The sequence below is a fragment of the Rhinoderma darwinii genome, chromosome 11, assembly GCF_050947455.1.
Source record: "Rhinoderma darwinii isolate aRhiDar2 chromosome 11, aRhiDar2.hap1, whole genome shotgun sequence".
In the NCBI taxonomy this organism is placed as follows: Eukaryota; Metazoa; Chordata; class Amphibia; order Anura; family Rhinodermatidae; genus Rhinoderma; species Rhinoderma darwinii.
The window spans coordinates 65,696,094-65,718,585 of record NC_134697.1 but is presented as its reverse complement, the minus strand read 5'-3'; the positions used below and the strand labels follow the sequence as shown (position 1 = coordinate 65,718,585).

The following is a 22,492-nucleotide window of genomic DNA, read 5'->3' as shown; positions in this document are numbered from 1 at the left end:
CTTCTCCGCCTCACTACTAGTTTATATATAAGGCCTGCACACTCAAGAGGGTTCCTGTTATTTTTTAATAAAAACTTTGAGGGATTTAGTGTAACAATTATTCCTGTCATTCATGGCCATATTATAGGGAAGGTAGAAGGGGCAATAGCCCATGGGCCTCCACCACCTAGTGATCCCTACCAACATGGAAATTTAACAATTTAAGAGTAACATAGGAGCACCATGTCTGCTCTTTTACATGTCATTCACCTTCTTATTCAATAAGTAGCTGTCAGTGCAGTTATTACATGTAATAAAGAAACCAAGGAAGGTAGAACATCCCGCTCTGCCATAAATCAGGCAGCCATAGTCACCGGCTCAACTAGGGCAGTAGAGATAAGAGGGGAGTGGAGCCCAAACAAATCTATGCCCAGGGACCTCCGATAGGCTTGACCTGGCCCACCTAAGATTACATGACTGAAATTAGAGGCAAAAAAAAGCATGAAAACAACAGCCCCTTATTATTTCTTCCATCCTCAATTACCCCATGCCCCAAGCACCAATGGACTATAATTTATAGAGATCAATTTTAGAATTAACTATTGATATATTATTTAGCAGTTTTCAATATTTATGACCTTGTTAACCTCATCTTATTATTTTCCAGCAAAATATCGATCCTTAGATGACTCGAAACCCCAGTCCTTCTACAAGACTGTGTCTGCACTTTTCCACTACAAAGGAAACTCAGTTGAAAACTATGTTGGAACCTTTTCCTATTCTTCACTTTTTGTCCTTGAATTTTTATCAACTGAGAGAGACACTCACATCTCCGTGTACCTTACAACTGACTTAGCACATGGTAATTTGTTTCCAGAACTTCCAGGAGATCCTCGACTTGATGTCACAACAGTCAACCATAACTCTGTTTCGTTAGTCTGGAAACCGAGCCCGTCAGCAATGAAGCAGAAAGACCACATAGAATATTGTCTTCTAGTTAATGAAAAGCATAATTATAAAAGTATGTGTGCCGCTGACACAGCTATTCGATCTGCGGGCAGGAAATGGCCAAAATTAGCACGTTTTCCAATCTCAAAGTATCTTGATGAAAATCAGCGGGTTATGCTTCTTACAAACAGCGATTTACATATTATTCACAAAACCAGTAATGTAGAGGTTAAACAGCTGTGCATTGGCAACAAAAGTACCTACACAGTATCGAATTTGGGTTCAAACACTCAATATTACTTTGACGTATTTGTAGTTAACCTGTTAACCAATGCTAGTGCTGCCTATACAGGCACCTTTGCAAAGACATGGTTGGAACCTAAACCCAAGGATATACTCCTAAAGGATGGCAAAATAGTTCAAATTAAGTTTGATGGCAAAAGACCAAAAGCATATAGCTTCCAGTATCAGGCGCTGCATAAAAAGGTCCAGTTCACATTACAAGTATGCCGAGGCCAACTACGAGCTCTGATATCAAGAAATGGTAAATTGTTAGTTTCAGAAAATATTCAAGGTTTAAGACATATTACTCTTAAAGGTAAATTTATGGATAAATACTTGGCTGTTTTTAAGCCAGCAGAAACGATAGCAAATACATCTGCAATGATCCAGGCATCATCCCACGTGCACAGATCTGTATTCCCGTTTTTTCCAAATAGTCTGAAAATCAAGTCATTCAACAAGCTGAGAACATGTAACTCAGTAACAATTGCCTGGCTTGGGACCCAAGAAAGAAACATGTATTGTGTTTACAAGAAGAAACTTGATGAAGACCAAGTTTGGAGAGAAATGTCAAGGGTTGATAACTGCTCAGGACCAGAATCAAGGCCAAAATCAGAGAAAGTTTTGTGCAAATATTTCCATGAAATCAATATGCAAAGATCAGTAACTACAGAAACAGTTGGTGGTTTAGAAAGCTGCACATCCTATCTATTTGATGTGTATCTTATTGGTTCTTCGGGAATGCTGGTTAGATATCAGAGTAAAGTTGTGAAAACAAGAAAAACGTGTTGAAGATTTTGACTTTGTATTATTAATTTCTATCATTGGAAGAAACTTTTAAATGCTTGAAGTCAATCTCCACCTTATATCATCGTGTTGAATTTATGTCCAAAATTCTGTAGTGATTAATTCCTTAAAGGAAACTTGTCACCAGCATTTCACCTATTAAACCAGCAATACCGGGTGGAAGTGGGTGAAAAAACATTTTTATGTAGCCTATAATTATCTTCTAAGTCGGCTCTGTACCTTTAGTATTCCGTTTTTTAGTGTTCCTTTGTCGTATGCTAATGAGCAGAAAAGAGTCATATCTTCATTCCTCAAGCCTTTCCGAGTTTACCCCGCCTCCTAACTTTTGAATGACAGCTCACACAAAACCCCGCGCTTGCGCATCAATGTCCTGTTCTAGTGCGTGTGCACATCGGGGCACCATAGCGACGTATGCGCAGTAATTTGATTTGAGGCCCGGATGAAGCAGGGAAGGGTACCGGTCCACACACGACGGGCGCATGCGCGCTATCTCAGATGAGATTTTGCCATTCAGGGTGGGCCAGTTTTCGGCGGTGGGCGGGCATAAGAAGAGGACTGCCGGATTATTACCATAAAAGACGCAAAATGTTTTCAGACCGTTATTTACTGTCAGAGAAAGTGTTTAGGAGAGGAGCAGCCAGCGAGGGGTGAGTAGAGTTTAATAGGTGAAATGCTGGTGACAGGTTCCCTTTAATATACAGGGTTGGCTGTTTATATGGATACACCTAAATAAAATGGGAATGGTTGGTGATATAAACTTCCTGTTTGTGGCACATTAGTATACGGGAGGGGGGAAACTTTTCAAGCTGGGTGTTGACCATGGTGGCCATTTTGAAGTCGGCCATTTTGTATCCAACTTTAGTTTTTTCAATGGGAAGAGGGTCATGTAACACATCAAACTTATCGAGAATGTCACAAGAAAAACAATGGTGTGCTTGGTCTTAATGTCGGTCACATCAACAGAAATAACACTTCTCAGCAGTATGCTTGAGAGGCAGAGTCTCTTGATACAGCTTCCGGTTCAGGTAGGTGATGACGGCTGGCTCAGTACTTGCAGGATAGACTCAAGGGCCCTTATACCTAATACATGGGTACATCCTCTTTAAATTCCAATACCCTTTTAGGCCTTAAATGTCTGCTCACTGACTTCTTTCTGGAGAGGGACATGCTGGTCACGCAGGCCGCACAACCAAACTTTCGGCATTACAGGGAGGCTCCTGGACCCTTCAGACTAAGGCCCACACACACGCAGCTCGGCACCAAACAGCAGATTTCCGCCAGTCCCATAGACATTGAATTGTGCAGCAGTGCACATGCTCGACCTCTGCTCCATTCAAGCTCAGGACTTTCGGGTTCCCTGTTCTCGTGATCGATAGGGGTCACAGCAGAGGGGCCACCATCGATTAGACAATTATCACCTTTCCTGTGCAAAGCTGATAATTGTAACATTTTGGATTACCGCTTTATGTGTGAATGGGAAGCGAGAAAATAAAAAAATATGCATAATGTGGAGTGGAATCAGACTTATTAAAGTCTATGCCTGCCTTTTAACGCTTTCACATTTTACAGGTAAAAAATATCTATATAAAAAGTTGAGTAACTTTGTAAATACATTGCATTGCTTCTCTTGCATTGTTCTTGAGGCATAGTAACAAAACAATCACAGTCTAAGAATCAGAGCTCAAATCTTCATTGGGCTGCTAGTGACTATCATTCCGAGAACGGACACCTTTACATGCAAGACTATAAAGTAACCTGAGGTAGTGAAATATAACCGTCCAACTGCATTATAAGAGCTTAGTCAAGGTCCCGTTACATGGGCAGATATCTGCCTATAACAAACGCCGATCACCAATATAACAAGTCGATTGGCGCTCGTTTGAAGACAAGCGCAGATGCAAACTATGGGGACAAACAATTGATAATACGTTCGTCTGGTTCCCTTACAGTTTGCATATTGTTGGCAGCACATCCCCTGTGTACACGGAGAGATGTGCTGCTGACAACGATTATTTTGTAGGCTGCGTAATGCATAAATGATGCGATCAGTCAATAAAAGAGCGTTTGCTCGTTTGTCGGCTGATCGCTGCCATGTTTACACAGCCCGGTGACTGGAACGAGTGTTCTTACGAACTCTTGTTGGGCCAATTAATAGTCTGTGTAAATGGGCCTTTAAGAAGCTAGTGGTATGTCTGTCTGCATGCTTGCCGACTTTTTAATAACAACCAGCAAAATTGTGAATATAGCCCTAGGCTGGAACTGGAACTCAGACTCAGTGCAAACTATGTGACTTTCTATATAGAATAAACCTATATATAAGATGTAGTATGGTGCTCAGAGGTAGAATAAAATCATTGCTAGCACTAAAGCAATTCACCAAAGATTTGATGGATAAAAAAAATTGGTAGTGTAGCTATTGTAGCAGGTGGTTGCAGAGTGGTCCCTTTAACGATTAGGTAGATTTCCATTATTGATGGTGCATAATATCAAATATATTGAATTTAGCAGATTATTGTAGTGTTTAATAATGTATCACTTGAGTCAAATGTTTTTTTCTATTTGTAGTATTTTTTATTTCATTCTGAATAGCGTCTATGAGCGAAGATATATCACTAACTTTTGAATCAAAACTGGTTCTGATTATGTTCTACATGGTGTATGTTCTATGTCTGTGAAGGTTTTCTATTAAAATTCTATATTCCCAATGTGACTCCTATTGAGTGCAATGATGAAATGCTATGGTCTGACTTTTATTGAGTTCTTTACATCACTGGACAACTATTTTAATTTGATGGAAAAACAAAGCCTATATCGTGTTATTATCGTAGTGAGTACAGTTAGTATCTAATAAGACAGATAGAAAAGAGGTTGCAGGTATTCTTAGCAGATATTTGCTTCAATGATACTTGTAGGACAGCATTGAGTTACCTTGAAAAAAAAAAAAAGCCTGTTAAAAGTAAAATCGGCAAGAGTTTAGATATTGTATATGCATCCTATAGTACAAATTATAACAGCATGTATGTTTTTGTCTTTCATTAGCGTCTCCCAAGATTAAATACTTTTATATGTGTATAGTATATAGCGTGCAACTCTTAAATTTATCATATTAATGTTCATTATAACTTACACTATATGGACAAAAGTATTGGGACTACTATACATTACCGCAACAGGAGCTTTTATGATATGCCATTCTAAATCTATAAAATTTAGGAAAGATGTAAAAAGTGACTACAGAACTACATTTATATTTACTTACATTTCCATTCTACAAATATTAGAGCCTATCATCACTGTATCCAGGAGTGTGGCTGTTTGGCACCATAACAAAATAAAATGGGGTCACTCTCCACCATGACCATCTTCAGCAGCAAGTAAGGCTTATGATCCCACATATCACCTTTTGTGCGGAGATGGTTCCATGGCATTCTATGCCTGTTTTATAGTTTCAACCAGAAATTTGATATTTAAACCCCAATTTGTTTGGCGTTGCCTAAGCTGAGGTATGGAGTCTAAGGAATCTTCCCATTCTTCACTTTTAAAGCCCTGCAAGGAGGTAAGGACTGTCGCATTCCCCAGAGAAGTCACCAATTGGCAGCAGGTATGCTGCAAGGAACTTCTGTAGTGGAAGCCAAGGGTTGTCATCGGAAGAGAGGTTACGATGTGACAAGCCACAGGATGAGATGAAGATGTGATGAAAAGTCGGACCAGGGTTCAAATTCAGGAGCTTGAAAAAGTATCCAGCAAAAAATCCAAAGGAACGAGAAAGGAGCAAAATCCTGTAACAAGGCCAAGTAGTCAAGATTAAAAATGTAAGAGAATTTACCTTGAAGAATGTACCTTAATTAGCATTCAAGATCCAGCAACCAGATCCTCCGTTTTAAAGGTGCCACTCCGTGACGTCATCACAGCAGGCTGGTTGCCATGAAGAGGCATGTGGCTTGCGACTGGGTTCAGATCGCCAGCGGCCATGAGCAGTAGGTGAGTAACAGGCTGCTTACGCTCATGATGGTATCCTGTTTGGGTTTACTCAATGTAAAACTATATAATCACAATCATTATGTAATGAGTTTCTCTATAAAGCATGCTTAAATAACAATTTCACCTAAAATGTATCAGCACTAAAATATACAGCATGAAATCATGTAAAGCTCAATAAATTGTTTTATTTTTCCGTTAAGTGAAGCAATAAATTTGTAACGGGTGGTTCTTTCGTAATCACATCGTGTAGTAGTTTGAACAGATGTATCAATAACCAAATTACTGTGTGGTTGTAACCGAGGTTAGGGATCTCAACCTCCCCAGGAGTTCCCACCAAGTGAGGTCGTGCCGAAGTTACTGTTGGCTCTTAGCCTGTCCAGCCTCAAGTCAGCCAGCCTCTCTCTTGTTTCAGCCCGGCTGTCCTTCCCCTAGCTACCAGTATGACGTCCTATTGGATGCTGTGGCAGTGGTTCTACCAAATATAACAATGAGCACGGACACAAGGGGGAGGGGAAGACATCCTGGTTCCAAACGGACATGGGGAACCACAGACACACCAGAACAAAGGGGAAATGGGGACCACAGAAGACGCTCACTTTCACTTCGCAGAAGGTGAGACATAACAAGACATGTATGTAACAATTTAAGGCCTTATTCACACAGTGAATAACTGCGGCAGATTTTGCATGCATTTTTTAAGACAAACTAGAATTGGGTCCAGGATAGCAGATCTGAGGGCTTTTTATTTTATATACATTTCTTCTGTTTAGGTTCCATTCCTGGTTTTGGCTTAAAAAATGCATGCAAAGTCTTAATTGTGTGAACAAGGCCTATAATGGCTGTACCACCCCCTTACACTTCCACTGGCTTTCTGACTGCAGTCCCATGTACTCCTAGAGTTGAGCGATGCATTTATCTGTGCTGCAGTAACAGTCCCCAATTCTTGTGCAACTGGCTTTTCCACTTCAGGGGTTGTTACCTCACTACAGGCTGTGTATCCCCTGGTGATGTTTTCTGTCACCCCCTTACAAATTCTTTTTATTTGTGTGAGGAGAGAGCAGTGAGTCTTATGTGCTACCGGATTAATATCCAGTAGTTTATGCAGAATAAATAAAAAATGGTTTGGAATTGCTTTAAATATTTGCTTTTCATCATAATATCAACATATCATTTTGGGATGTTTCATTTATGTATTAACTTTATTGTTCAAGTCGAGACAATCGCTGAAATGCCATATATGTGTATATTTTTATTTTATTTTATTTTCTAAATAAATCCACGTTTTTTATGAAAAAGTGGATTTATTTTATTTTTACTGTAAACTTCTTTACTTATTAACTTATTTCACTGTTTTGAAGTTTTTGGTCCCACTAGGTGACTTCACTTTGCGATCTTCTGATGGCAGATATAATGCTTTGGTATACTTAGTATACCAAAACATTATTGCCTGTCAGTGTAAAACTGACAGGCAATCTATTAGGCCATGCCTCTGGCAGTTGCTGAAGGCAGACCTGGGGGCCCCCGGCTGCCATGGAAACCCAACGCCCCCACCCATGATCGCATTGCAGGTGTGCTGATGGGGTGACAGAAGGAGCTCCCTCTCTCAAACACCTTAGATGACACGGTCGCTATTGTTCTCTCCAATTCCTGCAAATGTAGGAGGAGCCTGGCTGTGTATAACAGATGTGGCCGGAGCCTGGCTGTGTATAAAAGATGTGGCCGGAGTTTGGCTGTGTATAACAGATGTGGCTGGAGCCTGGCTGTGTATAACAGATGTGGCCGGAGCCTGGCTGTGTATAACAGATGTGGCCGGAGCCTGGCTGTGTATAACAGATGTGGCCGGAGTTTGGCTGTGTATAACAGATGTGGCTGGAGCCTGGCTGTGTATAACAGATGTGGCCGGAGCCTGGCTGTGTATAACAGATGTGGCCGGAGCCTGGCTGTGTATAACAGATGTGGCCGGAGCCTGGCTGTGTATAACAGATGTGGCCGGAGCCTGGCTGTGTATAACAGATGTGGCCGGAGCCTGGCTGTGTATAACAGATGTGGCCGGAGCCTGGCTGTGTATAACAGATGTGGCCGGAGCCTGGCTGTGTATAACAGCCGTGCTCCTGCCGCGCTCCTGCCGCTGATCTCATGGATACAGTGGCAGTATACATATACTGTGAAAAACTCCCTTTAACTACTTAGTGTAGTTAAAGTTTCTCCAATCCCATGATAATTTGACTTGACGCATCTCCAATAACTGTATTACGTTATAATATATAAGACCAGCTTACAATAACATTGTAAGCCACACAGTGGGCATTGTCCACACCCAACTGTAGATCTCTTGGTTTCTTGGCAATATAGGAAAGTGGTGAAAGACTTTTTAAGTACTTGGAAGCCCTTTGTTGTCATGCAATTTCATAGCACTGTCCTCTAGTCAAAACAAAATTAGGACAATGGAGTCCATGATTTCAATTGACTTTCATTCTAGAGTTACACAGTGATGAAATGTCAAGGTCTGCATACTTAAAAAAGCAAAACATCATTTATGGTATACAGCACATACCTAAAATAGTGGAAATCTACAAGCAGCTGCAACGCAGAGCAAATAACAGGATTGACATTTGCAAAGTTATTACCGTTGTCAATGGATACATGTGTCTGAGAGCATGGGTCACCAACGCAAAAGATTAAAAACATCACATCTTGAACAGCACATTGTACATTAAATCAAAACAGCCGATCTCTTCCTTACCCGTAGCGTTTATTATGTAAGTCAGGGTCAGACAAGCTGTTCAAACGTCAGTAATCATTTAATGAGAATTTAATCAGTGAAGTATGTAAAGCAACTAGAAGGATACTGACTGAGCCTAGATCCTGGGCTGATGAATTTTTTTTGGAAACAAGTGCATATATAAAAAAATATTTATTCTTTTATATTACTTATCAAAGGATTCCAATTATGATAACTCATATAACTGTGCAATTATTTGCAATAGATAGGGCCTAGTTTATCAGTTAAAAATAAACCTAGACTTAGGATCAAAGTGACAGCTACCAAAATTATGTTTAAGATACATAGTTACATAGTTACATAGTTTGTATGGCTGAAAAAAGACACATGTCCATCAAGTTCAACCAAGGGACGGGAAAAGGGATGGGAAACATTTCTACACATTGACATAGGAGCTTATATTTTTTTGTTCTAGGAAATGATCTAACCCTTTTTTAAAGCCATCTCCTGTCCCTGCTGTGACGGCTCCTGCGGTGACTATTCCATAGATTCACAGTTCTCACAGTAAAGAAGGCTTGTCGCCTCTACAGGTTGAACCTTTTTTTCTCCAGACGGAGTGAGTGCCCCCTTGTTTTTTGAGGGGGTTTTACATGGAACAGGATTTCACCATATTTTTTGTATGTGCCATTCATATATTCATAAATTAATCATGTCCCCCCTTAGTCGTCTCTTTTCAAGGCTAAATAGGTTTAATTCTTTTAATCTTTCCTCATAACTTCGATTCTCCATGCCCCTTATTAGCTTCGTTGCTCTTCTTTGTATTTTTTCCAACTCCAGGGCAAAGTAAACATTAATATTTCATATTTAGAATAATTATTCCTTAATTTGCTTCTTTCAGATCAGACACAATAAAAAAGGCATGTGAAATAAAGGGATTCCAGTGCAGATATTGCAGTTCTTACCTCAAGTCATATAAAGGATAAAGGCGGCAAACATCAGCCAGCCTGCCATCATACTGATCTTAAAGTGTGAAATGGGGGGGTATACAGTGAAGAGTGCCTATAGAAATCACATACAGATGTAGCCAAGTTTATATTACTCTGATAACTTGCTGTAGCGTGATATCACACAACAAAAAACATTGAAAAAGTCTACTTATAGCTTCTTGACACTATGTATTTAATGCGTTAACAGTCAATATAAGGATATGTTCACACGGCAGTGTCTATTACGGCTGAAATTACGGAGCTGTTTTCAGGAGAAAACAGCACCGTAATTTCAGCAGTAATGGCATGTGCAGGCGTTTTTCGCAGCTTCCATTACGGGTGTAATTGGAGCTGTTTTTCTATGGAGTCAATGGACAACTGCTCCAATTACGTCCCAAGAAGTGACAGGCACTTCTTTGACGTGGGCGTCTTTTTTACGCGCCGTCTTTTGACAGCGGCGCGTAAAAAAAATGACCGTCGGCACAGTACATCATAATACCCATTCAAATGAATGGGCAGATGTTTGCCGGCGCATTGGAGCCGTATTTTCGGACGTAATTCGAGGTTAAAACGCCCGAATTACGTCCGTAAATAGGGTGTGTGAACCCAGCCTAAAGATGGCTACATCTGTAGCAGAGATATCCTGATGATCATAAAATCCAAAATGTATGATTATGACTGTTTATGTACAAGTTTGTCATCCTATCTAGAACAATACACAGCCTACAACATTACCATTTACAAATCTTGTTGCTACAGTCCCCCATTATCACTATGATCCACCACATGGAAAGAAACAGTCCACCACTAATAGCAATACCCACCCATTAAACAAAAATCTTGCTACATTACCTCTATACATCACTATATTACAAAGTCTACAACATCTATTACAATATGTTTATTTGACAGTTCATAACAATCATTTTAGTATCACATATATTCTCTTACTTGGTATTAAACGAAGACATTATTGACAAAAAACATACGTTAGCCACGTTAATTTAAGGATTCTTTAAATTTCTACTGATCTGTTTTTATAGCTTTATTGCTGTGTATGTATGAAGGTAACATAAAGTGACAGCAAATTTTATAAAATATACAGTAAATAGTTGTCGAAAAGATGTCCGGCGTTCAAAATTGTTAGAGGATCAAGTTAACTGACACTGCTCAATCCTTAGCGCCGGTTTCGCACTAGCGTAATATGAGCACATTTCTGCGTGGGTCTGATCACCCAAATTAACAGCATCATAAGGCTCTATTACACGGGCCATAGATCAGGCAAACAGGCGTTCATACGCGTGTTCATTGGCTGATCTGCTTGTTTACTCTGCCAATAAACGGGTCGCTAGTCGGCAGCACATTTCCCTGTGTAAACAGGAAGATGTGCTGCCAACATAATGGAAATGCATGTAGACGAACAATCGTAGTAACGATCGCTCGCCCTTATACATAACATATCATTGCTCCTTGTGAAAGGAGCAAACAAGCGCCGATCAACAAGCTGTCTAGTCAATCGGCGCTTGTTTTTACTGTGTAATACGACCCATAGGGACATATCATGCTGTACGTTCAGGTCACTAGACCTGCAGTTGGGCAGGGATTTGAGGCCGTAACACAGGCGCGGAAATGTGACAATATTATGCTCGTCTGATTCTGGCCTTAGGACTCCCTCACACTTGCGTTCTATCATCAGTATTTTATATCAGTTTTTTAAAGCCGTTGGGTCCTAACCACAGAAAAAATATAATATAGACATTTATACTTACATTTATACTCTATTTGTTTAAATCTCATCCACTTTGCTGCTGCCGTAATACGTTGTAGAATTTTATGCACGGAAATTCCGCAGATCCCAGTGTATGTATTTGGATCCGTAATGCCTTCGAGTTGCTTTCACAGCTGTTAAGTATGTCCGTATATTACGGCCGTGTTGTTTCCATGTCTCATCCGAATTTTGCAGTCAGCACCCATAAGATGGTCACTTGAACGGATTTCCCAGCAACGTATCCGCAAAATGTGGAAAGCACACGGACGGCTTAGGATATGTTATATGATATGCAGAACAGATCTGCAAATGACACTATGTGTGCATGGTCCCATAGACATGAATGGGTCGGTGTTCTATCCACAAAAAAATGTGGATATCACACTGAAGAAAAACACGGTCGAGTGCATGACGCCTAAGATAGAGCTAGGCGACTCTGCATTGTATGGTGTATGAGACACAACAGTGGACTCCATATTCCAGCTTTACCAGGATCATTATTGTTTAGAGAGATACGAAAATTTCAGGTACTACCAGAGAAGCACAGCTTATAAATATTTAAGCTGGGAGCTGGTAAGGCAATGTGCTAAATGTCACTATATTAAAAGGGACCGAGGGAACAGTCTTGAATATGATATCGATTGGATTATTGATATTTGTTGCATTTGATTGTGTCTATCCAATATTTATACAGAGAGTATTGTGCTCCCCCTTGCACATATATATGGATTAGTATGTGAATGAAATGATTCATCTGGGGCACTATGTCAATAACACACTTTGCCCGTTGTTTGTATACTGCCTGGTCCAAATCATTACTATATTCCCAGAGGGCGATTTTTTATTGGGACTGGTGTTTTATGGGACTATTATACTATACAACGGTTTAGACTAGGGCTACATGTTGACTCCGGTTACAGGACACATAGGTTGTATTGCAACATTGCAATTAATGTTTGCCAATGTGGTCGCACTACTACATGATAGCTCTGAAGAAATCCAACCCTGCTGAATTTAAAAAAAAATTCATTCTATATTTAAGAAGTTTTTTCAAAAATATGAAAAGGGAAAACAAAAAGGAAAAATGGTGGGGGGAGGCGATAATCAAACAAAGAGAATTCACATTTAGATACGCAACGTCAAGTAGAAATAGTTACTACAAAATCAAAAATATATCAGATCATTGAATACAATAGATTATCTATTGCACTGAAAATATCTAATACAGGGAGTATCATATATTCATGTGAAATATAAAATCAAAAGATTGACAAAGTGATATAAAGGGGGAGGGAAAAAGAGAAAGGAAAGTGGGGATGTCACAACTTAGAAAAATATGAAAAAATGTGAGAGAGAAGGTGGCTCTATCAGGTAAAATTAGGAGAAGGATTTTTTATTTTCAACAGGTTAAATAGGTAACGATCCCAGAATCATATATGACCCTAACCAAAGAACCATGAATAGGTCGAGCTATAAGGGTTCACATTGTCAATTGATCGTGGGATTCCTGTGAGCTCCGGTACTCCAGCCATTGTCTCCAGATATTTAAAAATGTGTCTGAGCATTGGTCCTCCATATTTTGGACATGAATAATTTCCAGAAACCATTCCGAGATGGTAGGTACAATAGTGCTTTCCCAGTTTCTAGGGATCACTGTTCTGGCTGCCACAAGCAGATAACCAAGTAATGTATGCGAGAGACACTTAGATGAGCCACTTAGATGAGCCCGGAATCATGGACAGGAGCAGCGTAGCCGGATCGTGAACGTGAACTCAGTGATCTTCTCAATCAGAGTGATTATAAAGCACGAAAACATGTGTATTAGTGGGCATTTCACCATACATGAGAAATTGTGCCCCTGGTCTGTCCACAACGCCAGCATAAGTGTGTTAGGGTAAATCCTATGCAGAAGTACCGGGACTTTATACCATCTGGATAATATTTTGAAGTTCGTCTCTTGGGCTTTCCATGAGACCGAAAATTTGTGACACAGAGTGAATGATTTAGATCAAACTTCAGGTGTGAACGAGACATTCAATTATTTTTCACAACTAGTCACATATGAAGGTTTTGAATCACCACTCATGTCCAATAGAAGATTATATATCAAAGCAATTGCTTTTGGCATTGTGGAATGCGAGGAGAACAGACGCTCAAATGGAGTAAGATCTCTATGCAGGTTTAGCGCTGCCTTTATCTTGTTGTAAGAATGTTTACGTTGGAAGTAATCCCATTGTGTTTTAAGAGTTCTGATGTTTTCCAGTACTAAATCCTCATAAGTTTTCAAGTGACCAGAAGACAAAACTTGTGCAAATGTCAAGTTTTTGTCCGTCTGGGATCTGTCCAGGAAAGAAGGATGCAGACCTGGAGGAAATGCCCTGTTACCCAAAATCGGTGTCAGCGGACCGTCCCTAGAGAAAAGCTTTGTCTTAGAAAGATACATTCTGCAGGTAGTAACCACATTCTCCATTACATATGGTAGAGCCACAACATTAGACCTGGACCAAGCCGTACCCGGACACCAGGGATGAGTTGTCAGGGGTAGGTCTATCTGAGCACTCTCTAACTGAATCCACAGATTACTTGGGTGACTAATCAAGACGTCAAGTATTCTCGTCGTGGTTGCCGCCATGTAGTAAAGGAAGCAATCCGGTAGAGCTAATCCCCCCTTCTGTTTATTCCGAATTAAAATATGACGTGCTACTCTAGATCCTTTAGACGCCCAAACAAATTGTTTAAAAAGTTTGTTTAGAGCGTGAAATTGCGTTTTTGGGGATGTACAGGGTAATGTTTGATAGAGATATAATAGGCGTGGCAGAACATTCATCTTTGATACATTAATTCTACCTAGCCAAGACAAGAGTTTACCTTCCCAGTTAGAGAGATTGCGTTGTATAGTGCGTAACAGATTCAAGTAGTTGAGAGTGTATGTGTTTGTGAGGTCTGATGGAATCATAATACCCAGATATTTAATAGCTTTTTGTTGCCAAGAAAAATGTTAAGAAGACTGAAGTGACTGCACAAGTTGAGTATCCAAAGATATATTTAGACCACTGCTTTTAGCGATATTGATTTTAAAAGTACTATAATGACTGTACTCCCTAATAGTAGACATAAGAGCAGGTAAAGAAGTAAGAGGTTGGGAAATGTACAGTAGGACATCAGCAGCGAACACCGAGCATTTTACCTGATGTCGTCCAATCTGGAATCCTTTGATGTCTCGGTTATTTCTTATGGCATTCAGTAGGTGCTCCACCACTAATGCATCAAGCATCAAAGAAAGGGGGCATTCCTGGCGTGTGCTGTTATTTATGTTAAAAGTAGGGGGTAGAAAACCATTAGGCTGGGTTCGCACAACCACATTAACGTCCGTAATGGACGGACGTATTTCGGCCGGAAGTCCCGGACCGAACTCAGTGCAGGGAGCCGGGCTCCTAGCATCATAGTTATGTACGATGCTAGGAGTCCCTGCCTCTCCGTGGAACTACTGTCCCGTACTGACAACATGATTACAGTACGGGACAGTTGTCCTGCAGCGAGGCAGGGACTCCTAGCGTCATACATAACTATGATGTTAGGAGCCCGGCACCCTGCACTATGTTCGGTCCAGGACTTGCGGTCGAAATACGTCCGTCCATTACGGACGTTAATGTGGTCGTGTGAACCCAGCCTTAACACGAACCTGAGCTTTAGGACCAGAATAAAGGGCTCGGACACATTGGAGCATAATTTGACCCAATCCCAGCTGCACTAAAGCTTCCTCCAGGAAACCCCAGTCCACCAGATCAAAGGCTTTCTCAGCATCTAATGAAAGTAACAAACAGGGGATAGAATGTCTCTTGGCATATTAACAAGGGGAAAGGATTTACGCGTATTATCACGAGCTTCTCTAGAAGGGTCAAATCCCACCTGATCCGAGTGGACTAGGGAGTCCAGCAAGCTTCCCACTCTATTTGCAATGAGTTTTGCATAAATGTTTGTATCGGTATGTATCATGATTGCATCAGATTAAATAGTGCATAACTGAGGATCTTTTTATCCTCTTTAGGTATAACGGTAATGTGGGTAAGTAAGAATGCTGGGGGAGTAAGTGTCCCTTGGGACAGGGCCTGCAGTGCCATGAGCAAAATTGGGGATATCGAATCATTGAAAGATTTGTAAAACGCTGCAGTAAAACCGTGGACTTTTACCCATTGGAAGATTTCCAATTACATTAGAAAGTTCCTCCAAGGTAAAAGGTGTTTCTAGTTGCGCTGTATCTTCTGCAGGGATTGAGGGCAACGCTGTATCATGTATATAGTGAGAGAGAGATCGAGGCTGTGAGGAGATGGGGTTTATAGCGTGGTGGGAAGGGAGATTGTATAATGTTTGATAATATTCTAGAAAAGCCACAGCTATTTTATCAGTCAAATGCACTACTTTACCAGTGGTGTTTTTAATTGACGGAATATATGATGCTGCTCTCTGGTCTTTCAATGCTAAAGCTAGGAGTTTACTGGGTTTATTACCCCATTAATAGACTGATCGGGAGAATAAGTGTCGAGTACAGGGGCGTAACTAGGAATGACTGGGCCCCTCCCCAGGTGCCACAAGCAGCTCCCCTAATATATAGTGCCCCTATAGATTGAGCCAGACAGTGCTATACAGTCCCGCCTATAGACAGTGTCACACCCTACTTGTAGATAGCGCCCCCACCTCCCCCTTGTAGATAGTGCCATACAGCCCCTTGTAGATATCGCCATAAAGCCCCCCTGTATATAGCGCAATACAGCTCCCACTGTACATAGTTATTCACAGCCCCCTCCATTGTATATAGTGCCACACAGCCCCTCCTTAGTAGATAGTGCCGTACAGCCCCCCTTAGTAGATAGTGCCACACACAGACACCTGTAGATTGCACCTCACACAGCCCGCTGTAGATAGAGCCACAGCCCTCCCCCTTGTAAATAGTGCCATACAGCCCCCTAGTAGATAGTGCCACACAGCCCCCCCCCCCTTAGTAGTGCCACACAGCACCTTGTATATAGTGTCACACAGCTCCCCATGTGTATAGTGCCACACAGCTCCCCCTTGTTTATAGTGCCACACAGCCGCACCTTGTGTATAGTGCCACAAGGCAATGGCGCATCCGAGAAAGTTGTATCGGCCAGGGGGATGTCAATCAAACATGGATAGGTGGGTTTGGAGGCAGGACTATGTGACTCTTCAGGATAGCGGTACCGCCCCATGACCCTTTAATGAGTAATTAGCATATAGTGTGCGCCGATTTTGCTGCATCTGAAAAAGAAATACATTTGGAAATATTGTCAGGTCATGTATTACCGCATGGTGGTAAAAGAGGTTAAAACTACCAGACAGGTTCCCATAAAATATACAATGAATTCAGAACAATTCCATCTGCACTACAATTTTGTTATTTTATATATATCCTATATATATATATGCAGCTCCAGAATCAAGCTCAATACATATATAGACTACCACAACCAAGCTCAGTGTAGCGTCCATGGCCACGGGCCGTCGGGTTTACTCACCTCCCGACACCCGCAGCCATGGATCTGTGAGTGCTGGTCCCCATCTCCTTCCTAGGAGACGCCAGCGCTCACTTCCGCTCTGGTCCGCTGTGTCCCGTAGGGTGCGTGCGCACCCACCCTTAAAGGACCAGCGCGCGCGCACAGAAAATCATCATCATCAACTGCCATGATTTCCTGGTCTATAAGAAGGCCCCAGGCCTTCTGATCCTTGCCTGAGCGGTGTTAGTTTTCCCAGTCTGTCTTGCAAATGGTCCCTTAGTGTTTTCCCGTTCCAGTTGTTACCCGTGCCCTGTTACCTGTTCCTGTATCCCGTGCTGTGTTCTTGTTCCTATGCCTACTAGTGTTGGAGTCGTGTCTATTGCACCTGCTGTCGTTTGCCACGTCCAGTGTCTTCTGCCACGTCCAGTGTCTTCTGCCACGTCTTGTACTGTCCGCGACGTCTGGCGCAACCTGCTGCACCTACCTCCATCTGTGCTGAAGCCACAGCCACTGTCTGGACTAGTTCAGGTACCCGTGTGTTACGAACTGCTATAGACTCTTGTATAGACTGTGACTAGGCCAGCTGCCTCTCCGCTATGGCGGAGCGGCCTAGTGGGTCCACATACCCTGTGATCGTGACACTCAGTACATAAATACAGCACTAGAACCAAGCTCTGGCATATATACAGCACCAGAACAAAGCTCAGTACATAAATACAGCACCAGAACAAAGCTCAGTACATAAATACAGCACCAGAACAAAGCTCAGTACATAAATACAGCACTAGAACAAAGCTCAGTACATATATACAATACCAGAAGAAAGATAAGTACATATATACAGCACCAGAACAAAGCTCATACCTATATACAGCACCAGAACAGGGCCTCACATTTGTAAGTATAGTCAACATAGAAATAATGAAATTTAAAATCTAAATATTCAATATGTCTTAGGGCTCGCAGAGTGCTGTTGCAGTGTTTTTTGTAATGGTGCCATTATAAACGGATGCCATGACTCTAGTCTAAACAAAGCCTGAAAGGGTTGTACAAATGAAAAAACAGCTTTTATTCTTCATGTACCAAATGCAAGTTATGCAAGACATTTTCACAGGAATGAATTTTTCTGAAATCACTAGCTCAAACAAAGACTGCCCGGTTGTTGTACCTCAATTATCATGCTCAGTTTTTATTTTTTAGCATCCATTTAGAGATCCTGAGCCTTAGAAAATGCTATGTATAAAAGATTGAAAACTCTCTTGGCCTTCATACTTTAAATAAGCTAAGATAGAGGTTATGTGTGACATTGAGTTAATGTATTGTAAAGAAGATGCACTTTGATGTTCCATCAATGAGGCGTGTGATTGCTTTGGAGAATAAGATAAGCCTGAACTATAAAATAGGCCATGAAACTAGATAAATGGAAAAAAAGAATTTTGAAAAATCAGCAGTTTCTTTATACATGTGGGCTCATCATTTTTACCTTACATTATGCATTACAAGACTTTCTGACTTGTATATCATATAATAGTGCGTCATGACTAATAGCACTATTTCTATTTTTGCAGATGACACCAAGCTATGTAATATAGTTCAGACTATGGAAGATGTTTGTGAATTGCAGGCAGATTTAAACAAACTAAGTGTTTGGGCGTCCACTTGGCAAATGAAGTTTAATGTAGATAAATGTAAAGTTATGCATCTGGGTACCAACAACCTGCATGCATCATATGTCCTAGGGGGAGCTACACTGGCGGATTCACTTGTTGAGAAGGATCTGGGTGTTCTTGTAAATCATAAACTCAATAACAGCATGCAGTGTCAATCAGCTGCTTCAAAGGCCAGCAGGATATTGTCGTGTATTAAAAGAGGCATGGACTCGCGGGACAGAGATGTAATATTACCACTTTACAAAGCATTAGTGAGGCCCCATCTAGAATATGCAGTTCAGTTCTGGGCTCCAGTTCATAGAAAGGATGCCCTGGAGTTGGAAAAAATACAAAGAAGAGCAACGAAGCTAATAAGGGGCATGGAGAATTTAAGTTATGAGGAAAGATTGAAAGAATTAAACCTATTTAGCCTTGAAAAAAGACGACTAAGGGGGGACATGATTAACCTATATAAATATATTAATGGCACATACAAAAAATATGGTGATATCCTGTTCCTTGTAAAACCCCCTCAAAAAACAAGGGGGCACTCCCTCCGTCTGGAGAAAAAAAGGTTCAAGCTGCAGAGGCGACAAGGCTTCTTTACAGTAAGAACGGTGAATTTATGGAATAGCCTACCGCAGGAGCTGGTCACAGCAGGGACAGTAGATGGCTTTAAAAAAGGGTTAGATAATTTCCTAGAACAAAAAAATATTAGCTCCTATGTGTAGAAATTTTTCCTTCCCTTTTCCCTTCCCTTGGTTGGACTTGATGGACATGTGTCTTTTTTCAGCCGTACTAACTATGTAACTATGTAACTATGTAACTATGTATGATCAACAGACCGCGTTGAGTGGCATGGAGTGCCTACAGGTCTAAGGGCATGTTCACACAGGACCGATACACTGCGTAAAAGCACACAACGTATCCGCCCTGGCGGCCGCAGGGAATTCCGGCCGGAAAAAACGCACCAAATTGTGGTGCAGTTTTTTCAGCCAGAATGTCTGCTGTGGAAAATTGTACAAAAAAAAAAAAAAAAGCAGCCAGTGATTGGTTGCCGTGGTCACATGGAATGAAACGTCTTTCGAGGAGGCCGGCCTGGATGAAAAAGCACAGAATTCTGGTCTAAGATTTTTTTCTGAGTTGCGATTTTTGCAGCGGAATCGCAGCTTTTCCGCTGCAAAAATCATAACATATGCTGTTTGTTGCGGTTTTACCTCCCCATTAAATGTAAAGGGGAAAACCCACAACAAAAAAGCAGTGATTGCGCAAATACAATTGACATGCTGCAGATTAAAAAAACACGCCGCAGGTTAATTTCTGAGCGCTTTTTTCCACGTATCAGTTACGCAGCGTGTGGCTGACATGTGTTCAAATCTCATCCGCTGCTACTCTATTATGCTGCAGATTTTCCACAACAATATCCGTTGCAGAAAATCTGCAGTATTTACGCTTCATGTGAACCCGGCCTTATTATGCTACATATTAACACCATAAGGTATTATTTCTATGGGGGAAATAGCTCTATGATACTGCATGTATTGCTGCACGCCATTACTTTTTTTTTTTTGTCACGGATTCTATACGAATCTGTAACATCTGTATAAAATCGGAGGTACAGCATACGAGGCTGAGGTTGCCATATTATGCGTGCAGTAAGTGAATCTCTTTGTGATGTTGAGCTATGAGTAAATGTTTGGTGACCAAGTCTCCTGCAGCTTTTGTTAGATCAATAAATTCTTTGTTGGGTCTTTATCAAAAGTGTAAGGGTATGTTCACACGCATAATCAAAAATGGCTGTTTTCAAGGGAAACAATTTTTTGAGGCGTTTTTGCTAGACGTTTTTGGAGCTGTTTTTCTATTGACACTAAGGGTATGTTCACACGGCCAAATTTCAGACGTATACGAGGCGTATTTTGCCTCGTTTTACGTCTGGAAATACGTCTCAAATACGTCGTCAAACATCTGCCCATTACTTTCTATGGGTAGAACGCTGTATTGTCCACACGACGCGTAATTTTACGCGTCGTACGGCAATTACGACGCGTAAAATTACGCCTCGTAAAAAGAAGTGCAGGACACTTCTTTGGACGTTTTTGGAGCTGTTTTCTCATAGACTCCAATGAAAACAGCTCCAAAAATGGACGTAAAAAACGCTGCGAAAATGGCGTGAAAACTCCGCGAAAAATGCGAGTTGGTAAAAAAACGTCTGAAAAGCAGGGTCTGTTTTCCCTTGAAAACAGCTCTGGATTTTCAGACGTTTTTGTTGACTACGTGTGAACATACCCTAAGAAAAACAGCACCAAAAACGACTCATGAAGTGACATGCTCCTTTTTTTTACGCAACATTTTTTTACCCAACATTTTTTAAAATAGCGGCGTAAAAAACGCCCTGTCTGAACAAAACGCAGTTTTTCCCATTGATTTCAATAAGCAGATGTTTGTAGGCGTTCAGCTACCATTTTTTCAGGCGTATTTGGTGGCGTTTGAATATACCCTAAGGTCTCATGCACACGAACGTATTTTTGTCCTCCCGTAAATACTGGCGTAAATACAGGTCCTTGGTCACACGTATTCGACCCGTATTGCACCAGTATTTACGGACCCGTGCCCGTAAATACGGGTCCGGTGTCACCCGTATTCCACCCGTATTTACGGGCATGTTTTCGCTGCAAAATTACACTGCACTAATCGGCAGCTCCTTCTCTCTATCAGTGCAGGATAGAGAGAAGGGACAGCAGTTTCCGCAGAAAAAGTAAAATAAATTCATACTTACCCAGCCGTTGTCTTGGTGACGCGTCCCTCTCTTGACATCCAGTCCGACCTCCCTGGATGACGCGGCAGACCATGTGACCGCTGCAGCCTGTGATTGGCCTGTGATTGGCTGCAGCGGTCACATGGGCTGAAACGTCATCCCAGAAGGCCGGACTGGAGGAAGAAGCAGGGAGTTCTGGGTAAGTATGAACGTCTTTTTTTTTTTACAGGTTGATTTATATTGTGATCGGAAGTCACTGTCCAGGGTGCTGAAAGAGTTACTGCCAATCGCTTAACTCTTTCAGCACCCTGGACAGTGACTATTTACTGACGTCGCCTAGCAACGCTCCCGTAATTACGGGTGCACACACGTAGTCACCCGTAATTACGGGAGCCCCATATACTTCGTAAGCATACGGGGAGGTACCCATGGCCAATAGAAGTCCATGGGCCCATAAAAACGTGCTGTTATTACGGCCCGTAATTACGGGCGTTTTTACGTTCGTGTGCATGAGGCCTAAGGGAGTAATGTCTGTAGAAATGTATCAATGCATATGGCATATTACACTAATATGGATACATGGAATTATATTGGCATTGACACATTGACACATTAAACGTTACATTTTTATTATACCAAGCTGTACAGTATAAAGAGCAAACCAAGTGTTTATGCAATATGTACAATACTTTACAGATCATGCACATTTATAACATGTATTCAGTATGCACAATTAAAATATATATTTTCATTTGTGTATATGCATATAAATATTCATATTCTTATTTACATGACTCTAAATTGTCCCTCTTCTAGCTAGACAACCTTAGGAGATACAAGGACTTAAATTTGTATAAATAACTGAAACCTTTAATAGTTTAACATTCAAATAAAACATGTGCATGTGTAAAATGGGATACTATACTATGATCAGGTTGCAAGCTCTGACTTAGCTGTATGCGTGTAAATGTATATATATATATATATATATATATATATATATATATATATATATAGATATATATAGATATATATATAGATAATATATATATATATATAGATATATCTATATACTATATAGAGATAGATAGATAGATGATAG

The 22,492-nt window shown here is 41.0% G+C and overlaps 1 protein-coding gene across 1 annotated transcript in view; it reads left to right on the top strand.

The window, feature by feature from the left end:
- LOC142663920 (protein NDNF-like) overlaps positions 1 to 4,884 on the top strand; it is a 28,693-nt gene extending 23,809 nt beyond the window's left edge. The window contains exon 4 of the mRNA XM_075842762.1: positions 647 to 4,884. Within this exon, the coding sequence (XP_075698877.1) occupies positions 647 to 2,001 (1,355 nt within the window). The 3' untranslated portion in view covers positions 2,002 to 4,884. The remainder of the gene's footprint in view (positions 1 to 646) is intronic.
- Positions 4,885 to 22,492: the final 17,608 nt, after the last annotated feature.